Source organism: Pempheris klunzingeri, chromosome 20 (genome assembly GCF_042242105.1).
Source record: "Pempheris klunzingeri isolate RE-2024b chromosome 20, fPemKlu1.hap1, whole genome shotgun sequence".
In the NCBI taxonomy this organism is placed as follows: domain Eukaryota; kingdom Metazoa; phylum Chordata; class Actinopteri; order Acropomatiformes; family Pempheridae; genus Pempheris; species Pempheris klunzingeri.
This window is the reverse complement of record NC_092031.1, coordinates 4851460-4869214: the sequence shown is the minus strand read 5'-3', so window position 1 is coordinate 4869214 and position 17755 is coordinate 4851460. Positions and strand designations below refer to the sequence as shown.

The window sequence follows — 17755 nt, the reverse complement described above, 5'->3', positions numbered from 1 at the left end:
TGTCAGTTGTTGCAAACATGTTCATGCACCGTCATCAAATCTGGACTGTTATCTTACACACTGAAGACAGCAATAGGGGCTTCCTGTAGTCTGTGTCTACTGTAAACAAAGGTTTACTATAAATACTTCACATGAGTGTACACCTGCAGCTGTTTCTTTCAACAGATGTTAATTAAGGGTGCCCTCAGTCTATATTGTTCTTGTTGCCAACAAATCCCATGAAAAAACAACAACAACATGTCAGTCTGTCTTTCAACTCTTTTACTTTTCTACCCTGTCTGTGGCAGTCGGCTCCAAGCCCATTGGTTCTAACTGAGGATGTTCAATAAATCACAAATATATGGCGTCATTTCTGAAAGAAGCTCAATAGTTTCCTGAAACAACTTGGCACTGTAGTTTGACACAATCATTACTTAAATTACTTAAAATGAATAGGGGACCATTTTCATGCTGTGGATTAGTGCTCAAACTTTGCCCTGGTTTTTGAACAACACTGGAGGTCTGGGGCAAAGTGGAATAACCTGTATCAAGGACTGACACAGTCACTGCTTGTTAGTGCTGTGGACTAGCTCCTCTTATGGGATTTGTTGACAGTAAAAATAGCAAATATCACACAGCTTTACCTTTTAAATGTCTAATCAATTATTAGTGCTCACAATTAGTCCTCACCTGCAGCAAGACTTACTGCACTCCCTGTCAATGAGCATATAAGAGAGTAATAAAACCCTGTGCAATTAAAAATATCTTAACAGCCAAAAGCTGCTACCATCAGCTAACACAAGGCCTATTTTGTGTATGACAGCAGAGGTAGAAAGACAACAAGGGGGGTGTCAGAGAGCGACAAAGACAAACGGAGGGAAGGTAAAGACAAACGATGGAGAAAATGTGTGTGCAGTGTACAGTTATGTGAGTGAGTTTGCAGTGAATAGATAAGGTGGGTGGTAAATCTTAGAGGTAGGCAGGCAGGAGCACAAGAAGGTCCATTACAGTCTGACTCACTCTCCTCAAAACAGCAGTACAGCTCGGGCCCCCGATGGCCGGCATCAAAACAAGCTCGACAAAACCCACTGGAGAGAGAGCTGCATCTGTCAGCTGGTTAGCGCCTGACCAACACATAACCAGCAGTCTTCTTCTCCTCCTCTAGTTAGAAGATCACATCATACAATATCTTGGGCTTCTAGGAAAATGGCCATAAGGTCATCTCAGTCAGTATGGGTCATCCTCTGGGAACCATCACTATCTGTAATATATTCAATGGAAGTCCAGCAATTATATATCTTGTGACCAGTAGGCTGGCAATGAGCGTGGTGCTGGAGGTGACCTAAGGGAGTATCGAAAATAAATAGAGTTAAACACTTTTGATTTGTTGGTGTTCAGACCAAATTTCATCACAGTGTGAACAATTGTTACTTCAGACCAAAGTGTTAAGCAGCTATTGTTCCTTAAAGCCTTGAATCTGGCAGATTGTGAACCAAACACGTAATCAAGTATTCTCTCCCTATAAGTCTGTTACCTAGACTTTCACGAGTTTGTCCTCATATCATCTCCAGGGAAAAACCTTGTTCTTCAAGTTGCTTTGTTCCACGTCCTGTCTCTCTGTGTCTGGTTCTCTGTCTCTCCTGGTGAATCTGCAGGAGCGGTTCACTCAGGGAGGCACTGATACTGATCCGAGGAGGCAGAACGCATGCTAGGACGCAGTCAGTTGGCATGTAAACACACTTGGCTGCCCTTAGAGGAGGAAGGTTGAAACAAGTGGCTCTGGCAGTAAGAGTGGAGCTTTGAGAAGAAGTCGCTCTTCCCTATCCTCTACTCTGTCCCTGTGCTTACCTCCATCTCTCTACCCACCATTCTCTTTCTGTCTGGCTCGCTCTCATTCTGCATTTGTCTGCAGCAAACTGCCCTCGGGCAGGGGAATCACATCGCAGCTCGGCCGAGCGCACTCTCAGCTAAGTGGGGTCTTAACAGGTGTTTAAAACACACAGGGACGCATATTTGTGCTCGCTTGGATGGCAGAGGTCTGCCATTATGGTGCTCATTAATGGCTAAGTGACAGAGGAAAAAGGGCGAAGGGACATACAATGTTGTGACATAAGGCCATTTGGCCATTTGGTGAGGAGGCTGAGGAGATTTGCTCAATCATGGAGGTGCTTGCTGTGTGCGAGACTTGACCAGGGTGCAGTGGAGCGCATACTGACTGCGAATGTTAAGCACAGAGACAAATTCTATCCTAGCAGTGACACACCTAACAAAATGCTTGTTGCGCACTCCTTCAGTCTCTCTCACTCCTCTGTTTCACACACAAACACACACACAAGGACACAACAGACAACAGCTGACAACATGAAATGTCCACCACCAACAGCTCAGCAGCATCACTGGTGTGATGGGGGCATCGCTGTACATGCAGACATCTGCATCTGCACCTTATCAAACTGCAAATCAACCACCATCAACTTATTTTTGAATTCTAAAAGGAACTCGCTCGTCACGCAGCTTTGCCTTGAGATGCTCAGCTGCTTTGACTTGTGTTGTTTATGAATGAAACCCAGAACAGTGTCCTGTTGTTTGCTTCTACACCGTGTCTGATTTAAAACAACCAGCTAATCACAGCTTAAAAAAAAACAGTGTTTTTAAAGTGACTTGTGGTCGACACGTAAAGTCCCACATGTACAGTGCAATGTCTCTTGTGGCAAACAGCTTTTGTTGTTGAACCATAGAAACTGTCCCATTTTAAATCATAATGTGATGTGTCCTGTTGTTCTATGGGTATAAAATGGCGACCATACAAGTAACTCTTCCTTGTTGCTCACCTCTCAGGTCCTGCCCGGAGCGACCCGGCCCGCAGGTGGTGCTCTGTCTGGGCATGCGCAGCGAGGTGCGTAATGGAGTGTGTCTCTGCTCATCGAGGTATGCCAGGTCCTCCAGGTGGGCTGAACTGGTAGCTGTTGCGTGTTTGTGTGTGTGATGGAGAAAGAAGGAAAAAAACATACTTTGTCAGCATGTTTATTTACATTGAGAGGCATATACAGTAAACAAACCCATGACACACACACACACACACACACAAAACAAGGCGGCACTGGTTCATGCCAGTGTCCTGAGGCAGTTGTCAGGCTCCTGCTCTCATACTTCCTAACTCCTACAGCAAAGAGCAAGCCAGCCCTACACGGTTCTGTCCTAAAATTCCCTCCTCTCAGTGTCTTGTCACGCGGCACCGAGGCAGATGCCATCCGGCCCCTCTCAGGATTAATTAGCTCAGCAGACAAATGTCTTATTCATGGAGTGAGCGTCGTCTGACGCTGGCTGCTGATTGTTCACACCACGCTGTGTCTTCAGGGCCAACGGTCGGAACCAGTGAATGTTAAATGAGATTAGGCGCCGCCAGTGTGAGTAAGCCACAGACTTGATTCTTCGTCACACCTGAACCCCACTGTTCAATTAGAGGTGAGGGAAGTGAAAGACAACAAACTCTGAAGAATAAAATCCAGGAGAGATTAAAGGATTTAACCATTCAGAAGTTGTTGGGTTGGGATATTTCAGTTTGTCCCTTTAAATTAAACCAAAAGTGCTCTGACAGGAAATGTGGTTAGAATAAACTCTACTAATGCAGTGATAATGGAAAAGCTAAAAGGATGGTGATAGAGAAATGGGACATTAGAGGCACGAAATAAATAAACAAACCAGTAGTTTGGGAATCCTGAGTAATCATTTTCTAGGAAACTTTAAAGCCTTTAAAGCTTTAAAGTGTATTTCTTCTCCAGTTTACTTCAGCTGGATGTTTTTGGAGCATTTATGAAAACACTGTACTCACTGAGGTCATTTCTAAGAAGATTACAACATCAAATGAGACAAGAAATACAAATTGTCAAATGATTGGACACATTGTAAACAAGGAGGAAGAGGAGGAAAAACAACAAGTGCACCTGAAATGATGGTAATAATCCCTCACGGCACAGGAAACCAGGTTGGTTTGTAAACTGGATGTTTATAATGAACAGCTTGGGTAACAATTTTACCATTTTGCCATTATTTTCTCTCCAAAATGAACTTGGCTAACCTGGGTGTTTGTTTAAAACCCGTCATCTGACTGCTTGCGTTTCTTGCTCTGTCTGACAGATATTTAAGAATGTCAGCGTGTTCCCGGATATCAGCAATTAACTTTGTAAGTAAAATGCGACCATGACTGACAGAATTGATGGACAGAGTCAAAAAACTAAGATCCAAGTTGTATTAAGGCGTATTTATCCTCACCAGAGCTTTTTGAATCCTTTTTCTCTGGCACTATACCTTAAAATATGAGGTCTAGAGATCCCAAGTCAAATTCAAGGAGTTAGGGAAAGGTGTGACTGTCATGCCTCTTCTCAATGATATGCTCTGTCTGTCTCTCTAGTCACTCCAAAGTAATTCCACCAAGTGGCAGGTCCCTGAGCCCACCACCTCTCAGCGGTGTAAAACTCACCAGCACTTCATCACTGTTCCTGTCCCATCGTTGGTTCAACGAGTGGTTTCCGTGCCACTGGAGTTCAGCTCAGTAAAGCACTGCGCATGTATGTGTGTGCGTGCGTGTGTGTGTGCTGCTGACTGCCTGAGTCACCCCAGCCGTGGACCCAAAAATGAGCCACATGGGTGTCCCAGAATGGAGGGAAAATGGCAGCTGAGAATGCTGGAGGCTTGGCCCTGATGGGAATGGGGGTGGTGGTCATCCAACTGGGCTAAAAGTGGAGACAGTGGAGGCATTAATCTGCGGCTAAACCAAGGAAGAATGACTCAGGGCTACAGTGCTGGAAAAGCTCATCTTTTTTTTCTCTCTTTCAACTGTGTTTGAATGTGAGGACTCAAATCTGTGTGCTCATCATCTCTATCTGCAATGCAGCAGGCTGCTGGGGATCACATTCACAGCTCCTGAGCCAATGTGCTAAGACTGCACGCATAGTGAAAAGAAATAAAGAAGACAGAAAAACAGCATGGAAGAGGGAGAGTAAGGAAAAGAAAGTGAGAAAAAGTCTAACGGTGCACCAGAGAGCTCAACTGCTTTAGGCGGTGACAGCCACATCAGACACATCTCGCTTTAAACACTTGACTGATAGCACGAACGCATGTGTGCACTACACATGTACACACACACACACTCTGAGACCAGCTGGGCTGCCGTCCAGAGCCAGTCACAGTATCAGTCAGGGAGTCGACTAGTCATCTCAGATATGAGGTGGCCGCTGGTGCTCTAAACGCCTCACTATTCTCTTCCCATCTGAGTGAGAGATGACTTGAGCTGATAAATAATGGAGGGCCTGGTATTTAAACAATAATATTTCCTGGTATTACACTGAGTATATAAGCAGAGGTGGGATCAGGGACCAAAAGGAAATCAGGAAAAAATGAAAATCAATGGCACTTGTCCGCCCCACAAATTGAAAAATATTATCTCGGGTGAGCTGTTATCTTAATTTAGTGCATTTACAAACAATAGAGTGAGTTCACTGAATCTCACACTGCCTTTATACCCCTTTAGTCTTTGTGTGAGGCGGGAATCCACAGTCTTCGGGCAGTTATATAAACTCATGTATATAGATCCTCTAACATGGCAATTTCAAAAGGTCAGTTCACCCCAAATTACATTTAAAAAAAAAACAATATGTTCTTGTGGTATCGAGGCAGCAAGATTTTCAGCGTTTGGTTTTGTTTGCAGAGGTTTTGAGATATCAGTGTCTGAGATTTGTGCATCCACCCCAAAACAATGGAGGGGAATTGTAAATGCTCTCTACAAAAGAAAGAGTCCGTCCCGATGAAAGCTATTCATAGTGAGGTGTGTGGATTAGAGGGAGTAGTTAATGCACCATTTCTGGAGAGACAAGTTGTTGATTGTTTCTTCTATTAATGTGAACATCACAAAATCTCATATGAATATCTCAAAACATGGACAAACTGTCTACATGGCAAGTTAACGCTAGAGGTAACATGCTTTTTTTATTTTTTTTTTATTTGGGTGAATGAACTGTTTAAAAAAAGCCAGTTTATGAGCCTGTATAGGTCAAGGTTTGATGGGATTTGATACAGAAGTTATTTTAAGGATTCAAGAATCCCCACATGGGCAAGCATCAGGCGACAATGACAAGGAAAAACTCGACTTGACATGCAGCCTGTGTTACAAGGTCGGATGTGCAGTTTCAAAGGCATGGGTGTTTTTCTGTATTCATCTCATCCTGGAGTTGCTGTAATTACCTATTGTTGAAATGTAAATAGCACTCCCATCATACTTAACACTGTGAAACTCCACTCCGACATAGAAAACTTGCAGTTTAACAATACAGACGGGCCTGAAAACTAAACAAGCGTGGATGCCTCATGCCAGCTCATCTAGTAATCTATCTATTGATCCTGGTCCCATTTTATAGTGTTTATTGCAACTGAAGTTATTTAACTTTTTCTAAATACACAGTGGAAAGACTGAAGAATTTGACGTGTTTAAGCTTATAAAAGTTGTGTTCAGTTGCTCTTTAATCAGGCAGAGAGGGTGTAGCAAAATATGCTACCTAGGTGCATTATGGGAAATGTAGGATCAAGTCTGAATGTCTCTACTGCGTCAGTATTGACCATTCTTTCTTTATTCAGTCTTTTCTCTCTTGTGGCTCACCCAACTTACGGGTGGGACAATACTAAATCACTGTAGTATCTATTTAATTTCTATTTTTGAGTAATGAAGGTGCAAGTCAGGTTTTGCTCTTCCTAACAGCTCTTCACTGAATGAAAACTCGGTGAGCAGTATTAGCACCATGAAGGGAGAGAGAAAATTTAATACTTGGTCTTTGTTAGTCCTTCCTCCATATCCATCTTAAGCTCTACCAACGCACTGCCTTCATTAGGTAATAAAGAAGCCCCCTCCCTCCTCGTTTTCCTCCCCAGTCGCCTTCTGCTCCCGCTCCGTATCTCTCTCTCTCGCTCTCCACACATCAAAGCGAGTCTCTCTGTCACTCTGGGGGATAGAAACGGTTAATGCCTGGGGCTTTGATGTTCCACTGCTGTGTGAGCCCAGCCAATCCTCAGCCGGCGCTTGCCTCCCATCCCTACAGATTATGAAACTCTCTTCCACTCCTCTTCCACATGTATCCATCTCCCTCTCCAGAATTCCTGTTCCTCACTCTCTCTTTATTTTATTTGTTGCATCATCTGCAGCTTATAGTATGTCTTTAAAGCCGTCTCCAGCTCACTCAGTCTCCTTTGAAGGTCTGGATATTGAGGAGCGGAAATGAGATTGAGGGTGAACCTCTAAAACCGGCAGAGTCGCTGCACTGCCAGACAGCAGTGTCAAACAGGAGAACATGACCAGCATAAAGAGAGGGTCATAGCTGCAGCGACGGGCCTTGTCAGACATATTACGTTGTTTAGTGATATATACATATGCGTGTCTGCAGCACGAGCACACACTCCTTTTCCAGTGGGAGTGAGAGAAGTGCATAATAGAGCTCATCGTCTGCAACAGCCTCTCTGATGATGAGAACAATAATACAATCAGGCCCATTAGGACTGCCTCAGCGTTATGAAACTGACATTTTTCCTGATATATTTACTATTACTTTTGGGAGCCTTTTTGACGCAGCTGTGGCGTACAATAAGAAACACACATCAATGAGACCTCTGTCAGCAACACAAATGCCAGTTTCCCTGTATGATATTCTTCCAGCCGCAGTATGTTCCTCTGCCGAAGCTGTTTTTTCGCAGACTGTATTATTCTGCTCTGTGGTTTCTATCCACACCAGAGGGCTGTGAGAGTTTAACAAAATACCACTGCGGATTTGCAGTGACCCAAAATTTCAACATAACCCCATGAAATGTGAAAACAAGAGTTTTTTCCACCCAAGACGACTAAAAAATGTCTTAAAAATTACAACAAATTGAATCGAATCAAATCCCAACTGGGCTTCTCCCAAGACCAGGCAGGGAAGTTTAGGCTGATTTATCCCAGATCTGTGGGAGAAATGTGGTCTGGAGCTTTGGGATCTGTGCTAATTTTGGTCCACACAATATCTGGTAATATGAGCAGTTTACAGACTAAGTCGTCCCCTCCTGAACTGCTGGCTAATATCCTCATAATTAAAAAAAATATGTGGTATTTATGGGTAAACTCTGAATGGTTACATCACTGCTAATAGCCAACAAGACACAAAGAAATGAGATGGATTTTTAAACTAGGTGGCACATAAGCTTCTTGACAGCCTATTTGGAAGACAGTCTCACAGAAATTTGGTAAGAAACACCAAGGTTTTTAAGGACACTTTATCTCTGACTGTGGTCTATTGTTAAATATACACTCCCAAGAGTCACACAAATGGACAGAATACAAAGGAAAGAATCTCAGTTCATGTAGCAAGGAGAGAAAGCTTGAAAGGGATGAAGAGGGAGCACTAAAGGAGTTAGAACGAGGGTCACACATGACTCAGAGCCAGCAGTTTAATCCACTTTGGCCAGAAAAAGTACTCTACGAGGGCAGAATTTGCATGCTCTATGCCCATGCACCTGTAAACAACTTTAATTCTGGCTCTTTGGACAAACTGTTGCCTCCTTTTCTACCTTGATAGGAGAGGGAGGGAAGGAGGAAGGGACTCACCAGCCACAGAGTTAGGGCGGGGCATGAGGTACAGAGGGATGGAGTGGGCAGAGTGGGAGGACATGCTCTCCAGGTTGCGCTCAGGGATTTTGTTGAGGCTGTAGGTGGAGGCAGTCATGTTTTCATCCACCCTGTACAGGAACGAATCCATGCCTGATTTCTGGGACTGCCACAGCTTCAGGTTTCCCCGGGAGCCCTCGCCGTATTTGCCGCCTCGCTCCATGTTCTCGGAATAGCTGGTAAGTGTGGCTGCAACAGAACAAAACAACATCGTCTTCAGTGCTGTTATGTTTCATGTACAGCTGCAATTTGGTTAACTGTGAGAAATGTTAGTGTGGCAGACTTTTGAGAAATTTTCACACATTGCTTTTCACACTTGCTCTGAATCGATCTGCGGTAGGTTGATGTAATGTTTCTCCCATCGAACTGCAGGTGTTCGCCATTGTTGCCAGGCAACAGTTTTGACATACGCAAAACGCTTCACATCAGTGCGCAGTTCAACTCTGCTATTTATGCTAACAACGCAAGAATGCCACAGTTAGGTAACAGACTGGGTCTGACTGGAGGAAAGGTACCACAGTCCCACTGGAAACTGACCAGTACAGTTACAGATACAGTTTTGCATCCAGATTTGGAAAAGCATTCAGATTACCAGATTCTGAGGTACAGAGCAGATGAGGGAGTCATTTTGGGTTATAGGGACAAATCTACGACCTCAGGCGTGTTCCTACTGACTGTCACACATTTTTAACCGTCAGGATTTTTGTTTTGTAGACATGCTTGCATTTGGTTTCTAAATTTAGCTTATTGCTCTGCCTCGTCTGCATTTTACTATTTGAAATCATCAACAAGATAATTTCACAAAAGTCTGTCTTAATACAATACAGACATGCCCATTCAGCATGTTTATTAAAAGGGTTATAGGATGCAATAATTGTTCTTACAGTGGCTGGAGAGAAAAGCTTTCTTGAAGAATTTTTAGTGTAAGTAATGGGGGACAAAGTCTACAGCCTTTGTTCCATGTAAAATGTTTTCTAAAGTTAAATCAATTTGTAAAACTAATCAAGTGGTATCTACCGAAGTAGCATGTTAAGTCGAAATTCCCTCTTTGTGTAACTAATCTCCAGCTATGGCTCAGCAACAAGAAACACTGTCCATGAAAACACAAAGAAGGATTATCATACTAAAAAGCCTGCAACTTTGGAAGGTACTCACTTGATTTGCATGCTTTTTTCATACTGTCCACAAATCCCATGCAAAGAATAAAACCACCAATGATTTCTTCCTACCGATAACTATTGTCTGTATAGCCATATACCTCCACTGTTGTCCAAAAACACATCAAAAACACATCACTGGTCCACATCTTTGCAATGGGTGACATGTTCCTTCATTTGGATGACTGGTGGCACTGTAATTGATCTCGATTCAATCCCTCATAAACTGTTTTGCTGCTGTAAATACACACAAATTTACCAAATGCACTATTTACTCCTGTTTGACTTCCCGATTTATGTCTTTCAGAGAGAGTAGGGGAGTTGGAAAGCTGACAATAAGAAAATTATTGAACAATGCCAGCCTTATCCTTTAAGGACTTTTGTATTTTGTATTTATAGATGCTTGTTAAGTCTGTTCTTTGTAGATCTGTGAGCAGATCTCACCGATAATCCCGCTGTCCCTGCTCTCCAGGGTTGAGGTGGGACTGGTGACAGAACCGTAGGCACAGTCCTTGTTGCCAGCCTGGCCAGGCATGGCAGGGGGGAGGGTGGAGCAGGGGCTGCCTGCAGGGGGTGAGGCAGTGCTGCTGGTCAGGGTGGAGCACGGGCTGATCCTCTGGTTCTGGCCCTGGGACAGAAACACATAAACGTATTTTTAAAAGCTTTGTGTGGTTCTAACAACTCAATTAATACACACGGGTAAAAATGTCAGAGAACAATCTTTGAATTTTAATATCTGAGTCATATACTGAGGAAAATGTCACTTCAATATTGCAGTTTTCAAGAGCTCAGCCCCCTGCTGCCTTAGTGAAATCAGTCCTTCACAGGATTTTCACATACAAACAAATATAATAATAACTAATCATTTGTAGCATTTTCCTGAAATATACCTTTGTAAGAGCTTCACAAATTAGACGACAATACCCACCTTAAAAAAAACACACGCTCGACATCTAGTATTATTTCCAATAATGTTAATAAAACCTGTAAATAGAATGCGTGTCACTTAAATGTACCTTACAGCTCAATTTTCAGCTGAGCAGCATCGCAAGACAAAAAAAAAAACATTGAAGAGTTAGTACTCCTATCAGGGATGTGAGCCTGAACATGAAAATGCAGGAAAACAGTAATTTCCTCTTTTTAGAAACACAAGGGAGTGGCATTTTCAAAATCAGATTCTGTACAGTCCCATGGCACATGTGGTGTTGCTTACTGTACTGTTCTTAAACATGTTGGAGGTTGCAAAAGCTTTAACACTAATACAACTTTAGATGGGGTTTATAATCAGGATAGAGTTCAATGATTTGTTGAAAATGATTTTGTCAAGAGGAAAACATGGTATCTTACCCTCACCGACCTATTTTTATGCATATTTTCCTCATGATTGACACACAAACACACACGTACTCTGAATACATAGTCTTTCCAGTCCCAGCATTGTTTTGGCACCCTGCAGTGACCCTCCTCTGTGTCGGCTCAGGTTAGGAGACAAGAGACCACAGGGAACAAAACAAAAACACACTAATCTGCTGCTGCAAACACCCACAGATGCACTCACAAACAAAACAGGCACGCATACCTAAAAGACGCATGCACGCAGCGCTCATGGATATGCAGGGGGATTCGAAAAACAGGGATGCCAAGTGACTTATTATGTGTATGAGACACGGAGGCACACAAACACACGGAGGTCTCCTCTTAATGGTGCTGTTGATGAGTTCAGGTCAACACAGAGAGTACAGGAGGGGTGAAGTGGTGCTCAAGGCTAAATCTAGTCTAGTTTAATCTGTAGGAAGAAGACAGAAGGGACACACTACGCTAACACTCACCCACACACAGTAGGGAGTAGTGCTGCAACTAACGATTATCTTCATTATTGATTAATCTGTCAATTATCTGTTGACAGCCTCCTGAGGCTGTGGCTCAAGAGATGGATCGAGAGGCCAATTAATCGTAAGGTTGGAGGTTTGATCTTTGGATCCTCTTGTCCACATGTCAAAGTGTCCTTTAGCAAGACTGCTGATTCCCAATTTCTCCCAATAACCAAGACAGCATGGCTCCACCTACACTTGAGCGTGTAATTAATGAATCTTTTCATCTATAGAAAATAAAAAAGTTGTGTAAAAGGCTTACTGCATCTTTGACCTGCTTACTTTGTCTGACCAGCTGTCCAAAACCCAAAGACATTCAATTTGCTATAATATACAACAGTGAGAATTGAGAAGCTGGAAAGAGTGAATATTTGACATTTTTGCTTGATAAATGATCATAAAACAGGACGAGGAGTCAATATCCACACTAGTGACTAACATACTCATAAGAGCAATGCTAACATGCTGATATTCAGCTGGTATGTTTTTTTATCATGTTCACTAACTCATTTTAACACAGGACAAAACAAAGCATCTCCAACAATACAATATCTCTAATGTTTTGCTTTACCCATTCACAAAAATAAAGGGGGGATATTAGAAACACATTTTACAGAAGACAGCACCATCACTAACTATGATGTCAGTTACAAACATGTAGTTGACAATGACAACAATAACCACAAAAAAAAAAAAATGTGTCAGAGCTGGACTGAACTGGATTGCATTCGATTGTATAGGTGTACTTGATAAGAGCCAGGGAGTGTGTGGTGCATAGCAGTAGTGGCTTAGTGGATGAATTCTAAACTGTGAGTTTTGTTAAGCAGCGAACACACTGTCCACAGGAGCTTACCCCCAACCCACAGAAAACACACACAAACACTCTATTTGCTGGGCTAATGAACTTCGACTTGTGCTGGTGTGACCTTAAACGCCACATGAGGATTGGATTGAACTTGGAGCATTGCGTCTATTCAGGGAGTGAGAGCACGAGAGTATGAGAGGCAATTAACGGCGCACTCTGTGAGTTAAGGTCACCTTGTTCCATCAGCTGGCGAGGTCTGGCAGCAGGGACATCAGCTATAGTAGAATCATGTCAAATGGAAGACGGTAAACCCGCAGCCCTCGAACACTGATTTCTTTAAACAGAATGATATCTGCTCGGCTTCATTGTTTGTTAACCTCAGAATCAAAACGGGTTAGTAACCGAGTTGTGACGACAAACATTAAGACAGACTCTCAGCATCACGGATGAATTAGCAGCATGCTAATGCTAAGGATATGCATGAGCCTACACATCCAGATGTGCCAATCTGCTCTATTACTGTAATTTGTGCTCTCCACTGAAAGACAGTAAATCCAACGCAACATTCAAAAATTCCCATGCATAAATTACAACTAAAGCCAACTCTCTAATCTGCTAATAGATGGTGTCTTGAGGCAATCCTTGTCATATTTGGTGGTTAATGGATCAAACAAACTGCAATCTGGAGAATGGTATTTGGGGCAGATATCTAAAATAATAAGTTTTTGCTGTGTGCACGATGCAGCAGGGTGCTAGTATGAGTCACGTCTCTAAAAAGAGCCGCTTGAATAAACCTCTCTCAATTTATACACCCCCACTGCTACAGCAGCGCTCACATCAAGCACAGGCAGTCCATCAGTCTAATCGCTTATCCACACCACTATAGTGCAAACCCGAACCTAGGCATGCTTTGAACGCTTCAGCAACAGGTTTGCCCCTTCTCCCCTCTCTATTCCTCCCTCGCCCTCTCTCTCCGCAACTGTTTTCCTCCCTCAATTTGGGAAATTCATACCTGTCAACTCAGCTTTAGGTAAAGAAAGCAGGGCATCTGCTGCAGAGCTTAGAGCAGGCTCAATGTGCCAAGAGCTGTTTGTTGCGCAACTGCCAAATTCACAAACCGAAAGGTTACAGCGCAGGGGAGAAATGTACAGCCTAACCTGCTGCATGTCAACTCATGAAAGCAAAGTTAAGAATAAGCTGGGAAAGAAATGATTGAGAGCATTTGTTATACAAAAATCTAATTAGATATCTGCTGCTTGATAGAGGCACTGATACATTCTGAATCCAAAGCACTGTGGTTTCTGAGGGCAATTTAGAGAGAAAGTCTTTTGATCTGGCTATCCTGTTTTCCAAAGATCTGTCAAAACCGAGTGTAAACAAGGACACAGATTAGTGTCAAAACAGTTTGCATGTTTGTTCAAGTTCTGAGGCGCAATTTCTCAAAATAGAAAATGTGTCAAAATCACATACACAGTAAAACAATTAGATTAGTATCTATAGCAAGAGGGGTGGTAAAAATCAAACCGAAGCAAGTTTCTTGGCACAAGTCCTTTACCTCACACAACCCCAGACATCGTCTCCCTTAAATGGTCTCAAAGTGACTGTGCATCTGTCTGGTGACATCATGAGATTTGACTGACAGGTTCATGCTGCTAAGTCAGTGCACTGCCAGGAAAAAAAAACACTTTCTGTCTGTAGGCTTACAAAGGTGAAGCTCTGTAGGTAAATATGAAAGAGTGAATGAAATCCAGACCTAAATGAGTCTCGGTAACGTCTTCAAAGCAGACTTGAATGTGGAAGTTCATTAGTGAGACCATTACCTGTCTTGCCTCGGGTTCCTCCATGCTGTACTGGGTACCGGCCGGCCCCTCGCTCACTTTGTCTCCCAGAAGGAAACCCAGGCGCGTCATCAATGTGTTGGCTGCCTCATCCACCGACGGAGGGGGGCCCAGCTCCTGGCTTGACTCCCCTGCAGAGGCAGAGAGACGGGGAGCAGGAAGGAGGTGAAAGAGGGGGGAGAGAGAACAAATGTGTGTCATTGGTGGATAGGATCAGAACAGCAGCCTAGTTTCAAACTTTTCAAGAGCAGCTTCATGTCCTCCAGCTAGCACAGTATATCTAATACACTTGCTGTGCGTAAACCACAGCAGCGACAGCAGATACGGATACAGGATACACAGCACCTGTGCTCAGGACGACCATGTGAAACACCCTACCTGAGTTTTCCCGTAGCTCAGAGTTGTGCATCACAGACGCATTCCACCACAGCTGGACGTCTTTGTTAAAAAGTCCTCTGACATAAACTCCAAAATTCCTTCAGCCACAACTACAAGAATCTGTTTACAAAACCCCTTCATACGCTCACGAGCTAAAACCTTCCACACTGTCGACAGCTCCTTCCGCACCACTCATCACCGCTGCAGCTCGCGTGACGTAATGAGATACGCCCTTCACCTGTGTGTGTGTGTGTGTGTGTTTGTGTGTGTTTGTGTGTGGGAGAGGACGACGGTGTGTGACTTTTCAAGACAAAGTGGGTGTGTATCCACCTCTCTATCCTGTTTACAGAGACTCCTAGCGCAAAGAGAGAAAGGAAAACACCAGGGTGAGCCTGCGTGATGATCAGATGATCAAAAAAGCACACATAAACACACACACACACACACACACACACACACTCACTCGTAGCTCTGAGGGATTTCAGCTGCCAACTTTGCAATAGGACTGAAAATAAAATCCCTTAATGACCTCATCTTTTCGCCCTGTTGCCTGGTTACTTTCCGTCCATAACAAGCCCTCATTGGTGGTATCACGTTTTTCAATAACACCTCACTATCGTGCCCTAGAGGTGCCTACTATATCAATTTCAATTTAATTTCACTTTATTTACTGGAGTGTCACTCTCTGTGTCACTAATTACTCACCCTGCTGGTTGTGAAAAGAGTAACTAGTGGCTAAATACAAACAGCTCTGATTGGATGTATAAGCCTCTGAATTGGCCCGGACATTAATGACATTGAAGCCAACAACACGAGATGGTCGGTGTTTAAATAAACAGCAGTGAGAAAGAGACAGCTGGCGGCTCGGCCAGTTTTCTCTCTCTTTTCTGCGCCTCTCTCGTTTTCCTGTCGGGCAGGTTGGACCAGACTGGCAGGTAACTAAGTCCTGACTGACGACCATTAGACAGTCCCAGCCACCACAGCACCTCTCTGAAGACAGATAGCTTGTCTAAAGCCTGTGGCCTCTCACTCGTCTGTTCAAAGACTCACAGACAGACAGGCAATCTAAAGCCCAGGCCCCCCTCTCCATTCGCTCACGGACGGACAGGCAGGGCACTGTCAGGATCCTCATTAGATTGACTCCAAGTCTCTCTGAGCAAGTAAGGAAGACAGGCACCTTCTGAGGGAGAAAAAAAAAAACTTTTGAAGCAAAAAGGGAAGACATGTTGTTGCCGAGCCTCAATAAAACACACAGCAGCATCCAATAATGAGGTAATCACAGCACATATTAGGTCCAAAACACCTAATTATGTGTGAGCTTTGATGAGATGGATATGGCTGCTCAGTAATGGATCTGGATTGAGTCTATATGGAGCAGAATATGTTCATAGGGGACTCCAAGGTCACTAAATCCCGTGCTGAACGCAGTAATGGAGGAGATCCGGGTAGATGGATACGCTGTTCCATCTCCGAATATCACAGGAGATGGCTGAGCTGAGTAGAGTAGGAAAAAATTGCAGGCAAACAAAAGCAAAACATCTTTCCACTTGCTATTCTGAGCTTTATATATATATATATATATGTATTCTGTGTGTTGTTGGCTGCAGTGTTTGTATGCATGTGTGTCTGGCCATGGAGCGATGAAGGCTTCCCAGTTGACAGACTGGTAGTAGTAAGCAGTGAATACATTAGCACGAATTAGTCAACTGCTCCTGGGGGGTTTGCGGCCGTGACCATGATCAAACACGGGCTCTTTCTGCCTCTGTGTGAGTGTGTCTGTGAGCAAGCGTGTGTCCCTTTCACTCATCTCTTTGTCTACCTCTCTCACTCCGACACGCCTGTACAGTATCTGTTTAGTTCCCTTCTCTCTGTTCCCTCTCTGTTCCCTCTTTCTGCTTTTTATAATGATATCTCTGTCGCAACCAGCTGTTGGACAACCCTGTGTAGGGGCGAGCAGTTTGACTGTGTTTCTTTTGATGTGGGAGCAAAATCTCTAATCTGGATGCTGGAGTCCACAGTAACTCCCTTGAGCTAAACATAGGCAATCCCTTTGTACATCCTTAAACTCTCACACTCCAAAAAGAAAAAAGAAAAAACCCCAGTCAGACACATGGCTGAGACGATTGGACAACTATTATCATGGAGCCGTCAAATAAAATCAAAATGTGAACATTGGATAGATCAAAGAAACAGAAATATGATAATATAGCACTAGTATTTCATCAACATCATGTACATCTGCTTTTAGACCTTCCTCTCGACGTAAGCAATACTAATGAGCTACTATCAAAGGGAATACATCAATAACCATAATGTAAGGGATCTGTTTATAGCGCTTTTTGTTCTTAAAATACGCATCATGACAATCACACACCTCTTACTGAAACCACTGAGGACGCACATCTAGACTGCTTCAAAGCTACATGACAGCACTGAGAACATGAAGCTCGCTTTAAGAGATACTACAGGCGTTTCTCATCACAGTGACACTATGAGATCCTTAATGATAAAATCTGAATATGAAAAAAAAAAAACACAGGCATAAAACACATCTTATGTTTCTGAACCAGCCCCCCTACACACACACACACACACACACACACACACACACACACACACACACACACACACACAAACATGCACACTCCTCTCCATTGGATTCCTGAGTTGCGAAGGAGACAGATGGTTGCCATAGAAACTATCTTTGCGCGCAGCTAGGAATGTGTTTCTGTGCAAGCGCATCTGTTTCTCCCTGGCCGTCCACAGATCTGCCCTCACACACCGAGAGAAGGGAGAGAGAAGCATGTGTGCTGCAAGCAGGGGACTGGACGGGACAGGTGATGGTATTAATAGACCTGGGCCGCAGGTGAGATAACACATACCATGTGGTGGCTCTTATTTCATCCATACCTGGGCACTTTCACTCCAGCAGGGCAAAGAGCAAGAGCACAGAGAGCAAATGCTTCTTCACAAACAATGACAAGCATGTTTTTAGAAAGGCAAAAGCTGCTTGGTTCAAAGAAAGAACACAATTTGCAGAATAG

General features: G+C 43.5%; 1 protein-coding gene across 1 annotated transcript in view; it reads right to left on the bottom strand.

Annotated features, from left to right (window-relative positions):
* The window catches only part of tanc2b (tetratricopeptide repeat, ankyrin repeat and coiled-coil containing 2b), a 129148-nt gene that overhangs the window by 23909 nt on the left and 87484 nt on the right, over window positions 1-17755 (bottom strand). The window contains exons 6-9 of the mRNA XM_070851299.1: window positions 14316-14464; window positions 10264-10447; window positions 8603-8851; window positions 2811-2942 (exon numbers count right to left, since the gene is read on the bottom strand). Of these exons, the coding sequence (XP_070707400.1) occupies window positions 2811-2942; window positions 8603-8851; window positions 10264-10447; window positions 14316-14464 (714 nt within the window). The remainder of the gene's footprint in view (window positions 1-2810; window positions 2943-8602; window positions 8852-10263; window positions 10448-14315; window positions 14465-17755) is intronic.